Source organism: Puntigrus tetrazona, unplaced genomic scaffold, assembly GCF_018831695.1.
Source record: "Puntigrus tetrazona isolate hp1 unplaced genomic scaffold, ASM1883169v1 S000000472, whole genome shotgun sequence".
In the NCBI taxonomy this organism is placed as follows: domain Eukaryota; kingdom Metazoa; phylum Chordata; class Actinopteri; order Cypriniformes; family Cyprinidae; genus Puntigrus; species Puntigrus tetrazona.
The window spans coordinates 654,107-669,304 of record NW_025048114.1 but is presented as its reverse complement, the minus strand read 5'-3'; the positions used below and the strand labels follow the sequence as shown (position 1 = coordinate 669,304).

Sequence of the window (15,198 nt, the reverse complement as noted above, 5' to 3'; positions counted from 1 at the left end):
AATACTATGATGCACATTATTGACAATGTTGACAAAGTCAAAAATGTTTGCGATATCTGTCAAAATAATCACAATTATATATTTAAGAACAGGGTTGTGACTCTGGTATTACAAATTGTCACGTCTTTTGGACTCTTTTGTTGTTGTTTTTTGTCTTGTGCCATGTGCTCTCTGTGCCCTACCTTCCCTTCGTGTTAATTGTATCACCTGTTTCCTGTTCATTTAGTCAATTTGCCTTGTGTATTTAAGTCCTGTGTTTTGAGTTCACATTTGTCCAATCGTCGAGGTCTATACGTGGTTTTTGTTCTGCCTGCCTTCCTGCCTGTTTATATATGTTGATTTTGCCCGTTTAAAAGGATTAAACCTGTTTAAGTTTTTTACTTCTCGAGTGCTCCTCCCGCTAAACCACAACCGTGACACAAATATTGGATTGGGATTATTAGCAATCACTTAAAAGCTGCTGTTTTTCTTTTTTTTCCCTCAAAAAAGAAATTAATGAATAAATAGAGAGATCAATTTTCCATGAGTATGGGCTCATTTTGGCTAACAAAATGTTTGAACAGCACAAGTTAGTCTTTGATCAGTGAAAATATTAATAAAACATATAGTAAAATTAATAAAATATTAATAAAAATATAAATATATCAGTTCATATACAAGTGAACACACTCGGCTATGTCTTAAATAAACAAAAAAATATTGGATGTTTGTCAGTATAACAAAACCATGGAAAAACTTGAGAATCACTTAGTAACTCCTGTAGCTTTAATAATTTGTTAATACAGTTTTATGGCACCATAAAATACTTTTTATTTAGATAATTTAAATAATTTTTATTTAGAAATCCTAGATCTGCCACTGCTGCGTTCTCAATTTTTTGCTTCCAGTGTTAAATGAGGAAAACAAATGATCACAATGCACCCGTTCTGTACCGCTCCGCTATAAGCAAAAATTCTTTTGTATTTCAGAATACTTGTTCCTGTTTAAGTCGGATAATTTCAAATTACAAATGACTATATATGTCTGGTTTAATAATTGATATTTATTAAATGTATTACAGCCGTGTTTTTTTAACAATTACATTGGACACATGAGTCAAGTACTAATAACCTGTTTTCAATTTTCTCCATATTCTCTGCAGTCTTTCCAGTTGTTTTATTACACAGCAAGGTTGGTCTGCTCTGACTTCAGCTCTGAGATCGAACCCCTCACACCTGACAGAACTAAATCTGAGCTGTAATTATCTAGGAGACTTAGGAGTAAAGATGCTCGCTGCTGTACTGGAGGATCCTCATTGTAAACTGGACAAACTACAGTGAGTCTCGCTACATCATAGCAACTATAAAGTTTGGAGTAAAAAGTAAAATGTTTTTGTTTGTTGCCCTCTCACTGTCAGCTCAGACCTTTTAAACTCTTTTAAACTAAAGCATACTTTTAGACAAATCTGGGAATAATCTTTTTTATTTAAGTGCACCTATTACGTATTTTTCAAAATTCCTTGCATGCATTGTTAACACAACTCTAAGTGAATGAAAACAAGTGCACTGTGTATAAAATTATTAGCTACTTTTCCACCATCAAGCAGTTATGGTTTTGTTTTTTACTGCGGGGTTGATAACAGATGTAATTCAAATGCGTCAGTTATTGGCGTGGTAACACAAATGGTTATATATGATATGAGGTGTACATAATCACCACGTTATGAAGAATGATCAGAAATTTCTTTTGATTTTATTACTACATTGCATTGTTTACATTGCTTAAAATACCAGCCAGGCAACAGACAAGTGCAGATCCTAAATTGGCGATATCACATACATGCACTATACGAGCACAGTTGTCTAACCTGGTTGAGAACGGTTTGAAATCGTGCCACATCTGTTATACATCTGTTTACCCCTCACCAGTCAGTTGTTTGCAGCACACTACAAAGTATTCAAAATCTGTTGTGTAAATGTGAAATAAATAATTTACAGCACTTTCTGCATCCCCTAATCTACAGTTAACATGCTCATCAGTTGTAAATGTTTTAACTATTATTGGTAGATTTTTCAACAATAAGAGTATACGCACACACAACCTGTAACCGGCAGGTTTGTAAAACATTTACAACAGATGAGTAGTGTACGCTTTAAAATAGGGGATGCAGAAATTGTTGTAAATTATTTATTCATGTTTGAGTAGATAATAGTACAATGTGGACTTATGTTAACTATACTGAAAAAAATATTTTTCATAATCAGAATATTTTTTGTTTGAATCAACAACTTTATGACTAATTTTCGAAAAAAAAAAAAAAATGTTATATAGTACTACAAAAGGTTTAATAACAAACTTCAGTATTAGGGATTTATGTGAGTATAGTGCATTTCAAAGTTTTTAGCTTGTGATTGTGCTTGCAAGTTAAAATCTCTGTAGCATTGATTCTGGTGTATTTTGGAAAAACAGTGCTCACACAAATACCCTCTCACCCTAAAACAAAATCTCAATGATCATGATCTTCACTCTCTGCAGGCTGTTGGACTGCAGTATTGGAGAGGAAGGCTGTGCTGCTCTGATTTCAGCTCTTAGATCAAACCCCTCATATATGAGAGAACTGGATCTGAGTGATAATAAACCAGGAGACTCAGTAGTGAAGCTGCTATCTGCCCTACTGGAGGATCCACACTGTAAACTGGAGAAACTATGGTGAGTGGAATAATATTATTGAACACAAAACAGTGTGAAAATACTGAAGTTAAAGGGATAGTTCATGCAAAAAAAAAAATTCATGTTGACTCGCTAAGATTTGAAATTCCAAGATGAAACAATGTGTCAAGTGTGTGTGAAGTTTCAGACAATTTTCCAATAATAATTTGAACAATAGAACAATGTCAGTTATAAGTGACGGATCCCTGTAACAAAGGTCATAAACATCAGATGCAGAAAACTAATTTTGGAAAATTATTTTACTCCTAAATATATGTAAAATAAATTATTGAATTATTTTTTAAGCTGTAAATTTACAATTACTCCTATAGAAGATTAAATGTGCCTTTTACATGAGTCCAACTTTAGCCCCATTGTAAACTACCACACAAGACACAAAATATGAATTATCAAATAATATCGTTATAATTACATATCAATTTTATTGTATTTTTGTAAATGCACTTGTATACCATTAAAAAAACTAAATGCATAGACATAATCTAAAATAAAACATACAAATAAACGAATTACTAACATACTAATTGATAAATCTTTCTCCTACTCATAAAAGACAGATTTATCCGTACTCTGCCACATATGCCACACAAAAATATTTTAATCTGTTTGAAAAGATTATGTAAAAGGGAACAACATACGTCAATGTTGCTTTCCCTAATTCGGTGTAGGAAAAAGGCAGAGTGATAAAAATATACTGGCTCTCTCAACCTCCCCACAATCTTAAACACCAAAGTAATATGCCATAGTCATACTATAATTATTATTACTCTTATTATTTTAATATTATTTTTCTTCACTCTCTGCAGGCTGTGTAACTGCAGTATTGGAGAGGAAGGCTGTGCTGCTCTGATTTCAGCTCTGAGTTCAAACTCCTCACACATAACAGAACTGGATCTTAGTCGTAATAATCCAGGAGACTCAGGAGTGAAGTTGCTTTCTGCTCTATTGGAGGATCCACACTGTAAACTAAAGAAACTATGGTGAGTGTTATTATATTACTGAACATAAATCTCACTCTACTTAAATGTAATTTTACTTTTACATTATGACTTTCTTCTGTGGAAAATAAAATGAGATATTTTGAGAAATGTCTTTGTCCACACAATGGAAAGCAATAGTACCAAAAATTTGGTTGCCAACATTATGTGCTTCGCAGAATAAAGCATCTTATACACATTAGGAATGACATGCAGGGAAGTCAAATATGGCAATTTATAGTTTGGGGTGAACGATTCCTTTTCATAAAACAAAATAGAAATGATCAAATCAAAAAACTATGATTATACCGAAGATGCCCAAAACAAATGAATGTTTGTTTATACACTTACATTTGTCTGTAGTTGATGGTGAATTTACAGTTTGTTAACCACTTTACAGTGTTAATGTAATACACTAAGTTAAACATACAGAACATACAAAAAAATTTGATACTGATACCTTGAGTTTGATACAGGTTCCAGAATGCTACCTTTCAATACCGATTTTATGAATTCAGTTTTAACATTACATTATCTCAAAAAACATTTTTTTTCAAAACCTCATCTTTTAAGCCACTGTACAAAATAACAAAATATATCCAACACAAGGAATTAGTGCAAATACCTAAATATATCCAACACAAGGAATAAGTGCAAATAGTTTTCAGTTTACACATCTGTTGTGCTATTTTAAATGCACATAGCTCACACAGAATCATAATGTCAAATTTTTCACAGATTTACCGATGAACATTAGCAGCTTCAAGCTGTCTTCCTGTATTTTCTTTTCCATAATCCCAGTTCTGACACAGTTTCAGCAGTATTACATGACCAAATACAACCTGAATCAGACTGACATTAATGTTGAGCTGAGTGCAGAAAGCATGCCATACTTTGTCATCCTTGATCGGATATAATGTCCTCGGGTAGCCCGTAGAATTGTAAGACTTAATTCATCAATACCTCCGCTGTTTCTCAGACTGTAGGTAATTTTTGTAAAGCCTTGGAGAATTGGTTCACGGCAGTGAGGATGGTGGTAAAGTTAATTGCAGGTAGGGCCTTGCTGTACGAAACTCACCACATCAGCCTGAAGAGAGGACCAGCAGAATCTATTTGTTGTAAGTTGAAGGGTCGCAGTGATGCCTGGATGTCCCACACTGGGAGTGTTGTGAACCCCGTGTAGTACACGAGTTTGGAGCTGTTGTGGTACGTATTTGGTGGCGGTGGTCCATGATTGTGTGCCTCTGTTATCTCCATGATGATGTCCTACTGTACAGGTGCGATGACGATGCTTTGTGGAAGAATGGAATTGTGACTGGGAGACTTTATTGTCTGGTCAGACTGCCTGGAAAGTACATCGGCCTTGCCATTCTTGGAACCTGGAATGTATGTGACTTTAATGTCAAATCTGTTGAAGAAAAGAGACCATCTGGCCTGTCTGGGATTTAACCTCTTTGTTGATTAAATATATTCCAGGTTCTGTGATCAGTGAGTACAGTAAACGGTAATTGTGCCCCCTCCAACTAAATCGGCCACTCTTCAAAGGCGGCCTTCATGGCTAGGAGCTCCCGGTCACCCACATCATAATTACGTTCAGCGGGATTGAGTTTGCGGGAGTGGAAGGCACAAGAGAATAATTTGGCAGGCTCCCCATGATAGTACAATGCCAATGGCTGTATTCGACGCATTCCCCTCCACCACAAACTCTATGTAAAGATTCTGTACTCTTGGGTGTCCATCTTAGAATATGTGAGAGTTGTTGCTGTGGTGCTGAAATTTCTAACAAACCTCCAATAGAAGTTGGTGAATCCCAGAAAATACTGCGTATCTTTAAGTATCCTGGATTGGGGCCAATGATCGATCATTTGTGATCATCCATGGTCACTCCCTCTGAAATGATTGTTACCTAGAAAGGAGAATTGGGTCTGATGAAACTCACATTTCTTCAATTTTGCGTAGAGTTGGTTCTGTATAAGATGCTGAAGTACTTCTCTGACGTGTTATACATGGGATGAGAAATCTGGTATACAAGGTATATGAGTATACAAGGATGTTGTCAATGTAGACAATGAGATGTTGATTCAACATGTCCCGGAAGATTTCATTGACGAATGTTTGGAACACAGAAGGGCGGTTGGAGAGGCCAAATGGCATAACCAGATATTCGTAGTGTCCAGTTGTGGTGGAGAAAACGGTTTTCCACTCATCTTCCTTCGGAATCCTGATCAAGTTATAGGCGCTGCGCAGGTTGAGTTTTGTGAAATACTTTTAGAGTAGTTGTTCAAGGGCAGCTGGTACAAGGGGTAAAGTTTATCTGTATTTGTCTTTCAAACTACAGTAATCTTGCATTGACAAATGCCTCCTTCCTTTTTCTTTACGAAGAAATTCCCCGCTTATGAGGGAGAGGTTGAAGGATGAATAAAGCCTTTTAGCCAGTTCTTCCTCAATGTAGGACTTCATGGTTTCAGATTCAGGTAGTGACAACAGGAAAATGCGACCCCTGGTGGGTAAAGAGCCTGGGATAAGATCAATAGTGCAGTTATATGGTCGAGATGGCGGTAATTTCATGGCCTTCTGTTCACTGAAAGCCACTGCCAGATATTGGTAGTCAGCTGGTATCACTGGGCAATCTGATTGATTGGGTGATAGTGGGGTTGTGCTGTTCAAGCCAGGGAAGTCCAAGGATGATGATGCATTGAGGTGAGCCGATGTTAAAAAAACGAATCTTCTCCTTATGTAGGGCACTGGCTTGCAGTGTGAACTCCTGAGTGACAAAGCTGGTATCTCCTAAACCCAATGGACATCAATCTAGAGCTCCCACTGCCACTCTGGAATCACTTGGAAGAAGAGAAAAGTCATGGATTTTAGTGAAGGTTAAATCCTCAAAATTTCCCGCAGCCCCAGGGTTGGCGAGGACAGGAGGTTGAGAAGTTGAGACACCTTGACGAGTGCTCATCAAATTGTCGATATGGATGGTAAGCTCCATAAACTGTTCCAGTGTTGCCTGATGCAGGAAATCAGAGTTAGTCTGCCCTCACATATGGTGGTAGCCCAATCCAGCAATCTCCTAGTCAGGAGATGGAGTAGCTGCGTTGGTGGTAAGCGGCATGAGTGTCTGCATAGCAAGAGCTAGCTCCTCAGTCAGCATGGCTAGCTTTAGCAGCTGCTGATGATGAGTGTCGAGTGTGGTGGCTTGAGATGAACTTTGGAAAACAGATGGTAAATACTAAAACATAATTAACCAATGTCATTCACTAATCAGCCTGCACACGCAAACAAAGAAAACCTATATTTTTATATTTTAAGCAATATAAAAATTCTGGGTAGGATGCATTTGGGAAAAATGGCGTTTATGGTCATGCTACTTATTTTGGAATTTATCACCTATATAGTGTTATGAATGAATTCAGCATCACAATCAGGAATAATGTGGGTAGCATGCACTTAAATGAATGTTTTAGCTGCTGGTAAGTGAAAATATCAATAGTACCAATCCTGGTGTTTAGAAAAGTAGTTCTCACACACATACACATGCCCACACACAGACACACACACACACACAAACAAACACTAACATACTAAAAAGACAATCTCAAAGATTTTTCATGTTCTTCACTCTTTGCAGGCTGAGTTACTGCAGTATTGGAGAAGAAGGCTGTGCTGCTCTGATTTCAGCTCTGAGATCAAACTCCTCACACCTGAGAGAACTTGATCTGAGATGTAACAATCCAGGAAACTCAGGAGTGAAGCTGTGTTCTGGTCTAATGGAGGATCCACACTGTAAACTGAAGAAATTAAAGTAAGTTATTGGGTTATTTTGTTTATTTTCTTTTATTAAAGCAGATCTTAGTGTATTTTATTTTTCTCTTTGTTGTACAGTATTTGACAGTGGAAACTCTACAAACGTCAAACAAGTGAATCAAAACAACACGTCCTGAACAAGACAAATCATGATACAGCTTTTTTTTATGTGAAGAATTTTTGTTATTAATTTTCATTCGTACTAGAATCTTTTCACAGTCTCATTTGAACATTTTTTATTTTTTAAGTAGATTGGTCATACTAACTGCACTGTAAAACATTTCGTTTGTAACTACAGTATACTGTACAGCAGTGCTTCCTAACCCTGTTCCTGGAGGCAGGAACCTTATCTGACCAATATATCTCTACTAATGAGATGATGTAGTGACGGTGTGCCTCTAAGAATAGGGTTGGGAAACACTGCTCTACAAAATACTGGGAACTGTTGCTTCAGTTGCATGGAAATTATCCAATATAGACTTTGTTGTGGACAGCACATTCCAGGGCCTATCTTTGACCACTCTAGTGGACAAAGAGTTTGCTACATTTTGATTGGATTTTGGTGGGCTAACATAGGCAAACTGTCCAATGCCAGCAGATAAAGATACCAGGACAATGGCCAGATACCCCTTAAAGGGCATGATGAAGACCTTTGGTAAAAAGCTGGGAACTACAGGACACAACTACATCTCATTGGTCAAAATGCAGTTTCTTTCCTTCACCCAACAACAGACTGATTCCTAAGGTTTTGGCCTGTGACTGCCAAAAAAATATTTTTTTTCAAATGGAGAAAAATAAATAAATTGACAGATACCTGGTTTAATGGAAAGGATTGTGACACCAAACAGTCTTTGGGTGGATTTGGGGCACCTCTATGCCTATACTGTGACCCTTCAGTCACAGAGAAGTCTCAAACAGCAGGTGTTTGTCTGTACATGAACAATCGATAGGCAAAGACAGTGATTTTCCACATCATGTGCATCACTGATAGAGAACTATTTACTTGATCTCTCCGACCTTTCTATTTGTCATTAGAATTTCAGCAACTTTTTATTTCAGTGGGATACATTCACCCAAAATCTAATGTTCAGAAGGCAATGGACATCTTCAATCAATCGTTTGTTTATTTTGTAATGTTGGTTTATGTTGTAAATATAGTTTTTTTTTTTTCATCTGTTGTGTGTTACCAGTGTTGTATTTTGTATGTCTAGTATTGATGTCACATCTTTTAATGATGTTTATCCGCAGTTGCTTTACTATTGTGAAAAACCTATACACAAACAGTTACTGTATGAATATGAAATAAGTTGTTAATTGATCTTCCTGCTTAAGTAATGCTAAAATAAATTCATGTTCATGTTAAAAGATATATTTCTTTGTAACTTTTATCCAGCATGCATTGATTTTCACATTATATTTCTGACTGAAGTCATTTATTGTAAAATAGTACGCTTTAATCGTGTACATGTACATATATAGTATCTATTTACAGATAGCCTGACATAGATGGACAGACAGACAGAAAGTCATATAGATAGATTAGAAATAGTACATAGAAGGGAAGCTTGAAGCTCAGGGGATTTGGGGAGTTTCAATTAGAATTTTGACAGTTGTAGTCTTCAATGTTAAAGAACCAGGTCTATGGGATTTTTTTTTTAATCTTCATTTTGATAAATGTAAGTTGGATCAGTCTAAAAAAAAAGAGCAAGCAACCTAAGTCAGAACAGTCTGAAGATCTGGGCTGAGTTTGGTGGTTCTAGAATAGATTTTTCTTTTGATTAAGAACACTGTTATATAGATGGCATCTTAATAAATCTCTATTGCAAATCTAGCATTTCAACAAAGAACTAAAGAGCAAAAGAAAATCTTTACTAATAGTTATTAGTAGTAGAATTCATAGTAGTTTTGTTACCTTTATCAATTTTCAATTTAAAAGTCAATTTAATTAATTGAACATTTAATATTGGGGGTAATATATATAAGCAATAGTAACTTTTCCTGGTAATTAGTTACTTTTTAATAATGTAGTAACTATTACTAATTTCTTTTTAAGTAATGTGCCCAACACAGATCCTAAAAGTGCTTTATTTCCTTAAATACATGTCTGTGTAAACTATACAATGGGAAAAACATACTGTAATGCTGTTGAGTCAGAGGATAAACCACGGTCAGCACGACAGTAATAGAACTGATTCATTGTAAGTAGCTGTGCATTTCTATATATATGAGATGAGATATTTTGGAGATTTTAATGTTATTAATCACCGGGTCACAGGATTGTGATGTAAATCACTGATCTGTATAAATGAGGGGAGTGAGGTGTTAGATCATTCAGCCAGATCTTCAAACCATCATGAAGTCTTTCGTTTTCCTTGTATTTCTCTACACAGTATGTAAGTACAATAAAGAATTTAAAAAAACAATGAAAAATTGCAGTTATGTAATGTGATATGTAATGCAGTGATTTTTAAATTGAATATGATGAACAATATAATGATGTTGCAACTGATGTAAAATTTGGTTTCTTATTAAACAAACAAACAAACAAAAAAGCTATCTCCAAGTATAAATGCTGTACATCTTGAATGCCTAACTATGTGTACTATGCTATTATTACCAAGGTCAGATGATGACAACAAATCAGTGCATGTACTGTGTGCAGCTGCTGAAAACCAAATCAAAATTGTTGGTGGCTATGAATGTGAGCCTCATTCCCAGCCCTGGATGGCATTTCTTAAAGCAAATTTTCACAAATGTGGTGGATTCCTGATCAATCAGAACTGGATCATGTCGGCCGCCCACTGCTATGACTCGTAAGTAATCTTCTGCTCCACTACCTACAGTACATTTGTCTTTTTTAGCAGCCTGACTCAGCAGTGATTAGTTAAAGGGTTACTTCACTCCAAAATGAGCATGCTTTCATTAATCACTTACCCCCATGTTGTTTCAAAATGGTGAAAACGTGATTTAAAACATTTACAGCATTCAAAATGAAAACCAGGAGGCTTGTTACTGTCCCATTGACTGCCAAGTAAAATGCACTGCCAAGATCCAGAAAAGTATACAAGACATCATCATAATAGTCCATAAAATAGTCCTATTTTCCACTTAATACAAACCTGACGTATTCAAGTGCGTTTATTGTCAGAAAATCTATAAACATTAATTACGTTAGCTGTTCAGCTTGCTAACGATTCTGGAGCTTTGGTCAAATAGTTGCTTTATTTGCTATTTACAAAACAAACAATATGCATATAAATACACTAATAGACAAAGTGATGTAGTTGTCATGGGGGAAAAACCCAAAAAACAAAGAATAGCGTGGATAGCAGCAATTGTTGTCCCCTCCACTATGTTTCAAGTAAGGCAGCACTAAGTGTAAATAGCAATAGATTAACTTTTTTTCTACCATAATCTCTCTGTTAGCCACATCGAGGTTCGTCTGGGTAAACACAACATTGCTGAGGATGAAAGCAGCGAGCAGTCCATTCTGTCCGAGCGTGCCATCCGTCACCCGAAGTTTGACTCCTCAACCCTTGACAATGACATCATGCTGATCAAGTTGAGCAAACCCGTGACTCTCAATAAGTATGTGAAGCCTTTAAACCTGCCCAAAAGCTGTGCTCCTCCAGACACCGCATGCAGAGTCTCTGGCTGGGGAATCACCATGAACGACAGTGAGTTCATCCAGAGTCTCTTCTTATTTAGGGCTTATCTTTTTCTTTTCTTAATTATGATGCTCGAATTTAAGAACAGACTAAAAGGTCATTATTTAATGACATGCACCCTCATGACTAAATAATGACTAAATGGTATGATCTGCTGAAAAAAAGTGCCAGAAGTTTTTTCATGAATTATTTTCTTTTTAGTGGTTGATTCTGACAAGCTGCAGTGTCTGAATCTTTCCATCATTTCTGATCATGATTGTAATAAGTCCTACCCTGGCTTAATCACTGACTCTATGTTCTGTGCTGGATATCTTGAGGGAGGAAAGGGCGTTTGCCAGGTAACCGATGGTAGACACAGTACTACGTTTCAATGCATTAAACCAAACACAGACATTACATTCGTTATTGGTCTGCATACATGCTTACTGTTAAAAATAAATAAAATAAAAATATTTGTCCTTATTCTCATCACACTCAGGGTGACTCAGGTGGTCCTATGGTGTGTAACGGTGAAATACATGGCATTGTGTCAGCAGGTGGCCGGTGTTCTGCAAAAGATCAGCCTGCTATCTTTACCAAGGTATGATGAGAACTTTCTATCTATCTATCTATCTATCTATCTATCTATCTATCTATTAACTAGACCAAGAAAGTAGCCAAGTTTTAGGACATGCTAAGGACATGCTAATACCATGTTAAAATGTGCCAGATAATGACAAAATGATCTTCTACTTGTTTTGTGGATTCTTTGGTGGGTTGCAAACCAATTTTTAATTGCAATCCTCCACCTCCTGTGCTGGACTAACAGACAAATGGCATGCCTAGCAAAATTTTAGAAATGTGGTAAAAGATGTTAGCAATGTGTTTACTCATGCCTGCAACATGTTACACAATGCTCGCAGAATGCCAAAAGCTGGGATTCTGGTTTATGCTGGTCTTTTGCTGGTCTTAAGATGGTCAGACCAGTTCAGGACCAGCACATTACCAGCTTTAACCAGCAAAGGACCAAAATATTTTTGTTGTCAAAATTTTAGGATTGTGTATCTGTCTTGAGCTCTTGAATAATTTTTGAAACCTGCAATATTTGTAATAATAAAATGTTTATATTTAATATCCAAATAATAATACTGTACAATCTCTCTCATTATTCACTAGGTCTGCCTGTTTAACTCCTGGATTACTGAGACTATAAACACATACTAATACTGAATCCAGTTTTATTTAACATACATTGTTTAAAACCATGTTTTTTTGTGTGCAAAATAAAATCTTTTGACAAATTATGTTCATAAATCTTGTTTCCTCTAATTAAAACCTAATGAATGGTAATCTGCATAAGTATGAGGGTGAAGCGACTTGGAAACACTTTAGAACACCATTCCATCATTAATGAATAACTACAAAAGAACAGTATTAGCACTTTAGAAATTACTATTAATGCTGGACACCCACTAAAAGATGTGTAAATTTGAGAAATGTGAGAGACTATTTGGGGGTGGTGTAACGTCTCTGGACTCTTTTGATTTATTGTTTTTGTCTCGTGCCTTGTGCTCTCTGTGCCCTACCTTCCCTTCATGTTAATTGTATTATTGTTTTCACCTGCTCCCTGTTAATTTAGTCAATATCCTTGTGTATTTAGTCCTGTGTGTTTTGAGTTCACGTTGTCCGATCGGCGATGTCCTTATGTGGTTTTTGTCCTGCCTGCCTGCCTGTTTATATGTATTTTGCCCATTGAGTAGATTAAATCTGTTTAAGTTTATTTCACTTGTCGTATGCTCCTTGCGTCAAACCACCAAATGTGACAGTACGATCGGACCTTAAAAGTAAAGCGGCATATTTACCCCTTTTGTTTTTTTGTCATGGATTCCCCTTATGACGACCCCAACTTTCTCATCCTCCTGCTGGAGCAGGAGGAGCGCTCTCTCGAGGGTTATACAAAGGACTTCCTTGCCCCCGCGAACGACTTGCGCTACCCGGTCAGCTTCCTCTGCTCGATCCATTACCCGCGGACTGAACACCTCCACATGAGCGAAGCTGTCCAGGGACGGCCCTCGAGAGAGAGCCTCGCTGCCTACCTCGATTGGGTGCCCACTCAGGATCCAGAACCCAGCCCATCATCTCCCCGCGTCGCGGAGCCCAAGCCTGTGCGCTCCGTCCAGTGCCTGTGCCACGTGCACTCCTTCCAGTGCCGCCTCAAGTTTTTCCACCCTCCTGCTCTTGCAACATGCCGTCGATGGTTCCCAGCAGCCCCTGTGCTCATCCTCAGCTCACCAGCTGGTGCTCGCCATGGGTCTGCCGGTCTCCATCGCCATCATGGGTGGAGGATCCCTCGCCTCACCGTCTCGCCTTCGAGTCCCGGATTCCACCTCAGCTCGTAGACCCGTCGGCTCCCCCTATGCTCCTAGCACCCTCCTCTCCACCGTGATCCATCAGGCCACCAGCTCCACTATGCTCCATTGTCCCTCCAGCTCCGCCTTGGTCGGTCGTCGACCATCCGTCGACCATCCTCTCCTCCGGCTTCACCTCGTCCCTCCATCCCTCCGGCTCTGTCAGGCTCCTCCTTCCCTCCGGCTCCACCTCAGTCCTCTGTCGCTTTGACTGCGCAGTGTCCTTCCCATCCCCCATCTCCGCCAAAGCCTGCGGCATCGCCTAGGACCTCCAGCGCCTCGGCGTTACCCTGGCTCTTCGGCTCCCCGCATCCGCCTCAGTCTCCTCCACCACCTGCTCCGCCGCCGTCGGTCAGCACCATGGAGTCGATGGCCGCTCCTCCTCCATGGCTCCTCCCTCCGTCGGCTCCACTGTGGACCACCATGGCTGGCCTCTAGATCTCCTCATGCTCCGGACTTCTCCTGTCTCCTCCCTGGCTCCTCCCGCCGTCTGCACCTCCTTTGACTCCTGTCTGCCTGCCCCCTCCTGGGGGCCGTCCTCCACCGGAACCTCCTCCCAAGCTTCAGTTGTAGTTTTGTCTTTTTGGTGCGAGTTTATTTCACTTGTCGTATGCTCCTTGCGTCAAACCACCAAACGTGACAGGTGGGGAAAAATAATAATAATAATAATAATAATAATAATAATAATAATAATAATAATAATAATACTAATAACAATAATAATAACAATAATAATAATAAGTCCTGGATTTAACAGTTTTGTTCCTATCCATCTTTTTCCTGAATGCTAAAATAACTTTTTAATTCAATGAAATAATTTAACAATTTTTCATTTAACAATTTATTTAACATATTTTTAAAATTACATTAACATTAACGTGTACAAATACAATAACATAAAAACAGCAGGAGTGGCCCGATTGCACAAACACAGACCTATATTGGTGCTACTACATTAAAATTAATTTAACGTTAATAATGACAAACTAGAATGGCACAAACAATGACCGGACAATGACAATGAAGACAATGAATGAACTTGTGTAATAACCAAAACAATGAAATTCAAGATATTTATTTTCTAATCCCTATACTTCACAAGTTTTGCCCAAATGTCTTTTTGGATCTCATGGTGACCGGTGGTTACATCATCAAACATATACCAGATCATGGTGCATGCATGTCACTTGGACCTGGATGGCAGATCTTTCTGCACACAAATGATATCACTCAATTGAATGGGCATTATCAGTAGTTATCAGGTCACAGATATGACCCTTATCTGCTTTAAGGTACATGACTTTTCTGTTAGATGAAGAAAGGTCAATGCTTTATTGATAATTTTTGACAAGTAAGTTGTCACATACAAGCTTTATTCATGCAACCGGGTAACAAGCAACTATAGAACAGGCACTTGGATTTCAGAAAATCAAGTTTTTATTTGTGTGGCTTATGTGTCAGAATGTTGCAAACGTCCAATCCGTGGTCCATATTACGGAATAAGCAGAGGATTCCATGGATCGATTTCGCTCCATCCTTTTCCTTTGCTCTTTTGATTTTGATTTGTGTCACACTTGTTACAAATGTGGTTTTGCTTTCTTTCCTTTATGAGTTTGGTTTGAATTTGGGATAGTCTTTTGTAATTTGTTATCTTGT

The 15,198-nt window shown here is 37.9% G+C and overlaps 2 protein-coding genes across 5 annotated transcripts in view; both read left to right on the top strand.

The window, feature by feature from the left end:
• The window catches only part of LOC122334016 (NACHT, LRR and PYD domains-containing protein 5-like), a 31,742-nt gene extending 22,886 nt beyond the window's left edge, over positions 1–8,856 (top strand). For all 3 annotated transcript variants that reach the window (XM_043231886.1, XM_043231887.1, XM_043231885.1), the window contains 5 exons: positions 1,142–1,315; positions 2,515–2,688; positions 3,516–3,689; positions 7,312–7,485; positions 7,566–8,856. In XM_043231886.1, coding sequence (XP_043087821.1) covers positions 1,142–1,315; positions 2,515–2,688; positions 3,516–3,689; positions 7,312–7,485; positions 7,566–7,572 — 703 coding nt within the window. In that variant the 3' untranslated portion in view covers positions 7,573–8,856. The remainder of the gene's footprint in view (positions 1–1,141; positions 1,316–2,514; positions 2,689–3,515; positions 3,690–7,311; positions 7,486–7,565) is intronic.
• Positions 8,857–9,001: 145 nt separating this feature from the next.
• LOC122334029 (trypsin-2-like) lies at positions 9,002–12,758 on the top strand. 2 transcript variants are annotated; one of them, XM_043231921.1, is made up of 6 exons: positions 9,002–9,880; positions 10,150–10,300; positions 10,914–11,164; positions 11,357–11,493; positions 11,634–11,735; positions 12,311–12,758. In XM_043231921.1, exons 1-6 carry the CDS (start codon positions 9,841–9,843, stop codon positions 12,356–12,358), a joined length of 729 nt encoding a protein of 242 aa, XP_043087856.1. In that variant the 5' UTR covers positions 9,002–9,840; the 3' UTR covers positions 12,359–12,758. The 2 variants fall into 2 exon arrangements, with proteins under 2 accessions (XP_043087856.1, XP_043087854.1); XM_043231919.1 differs by having other exon boundaries at positions 11,357–11,735.
• Positions 12,759–15,198: the final 2,440 nt, after the last annotated feature.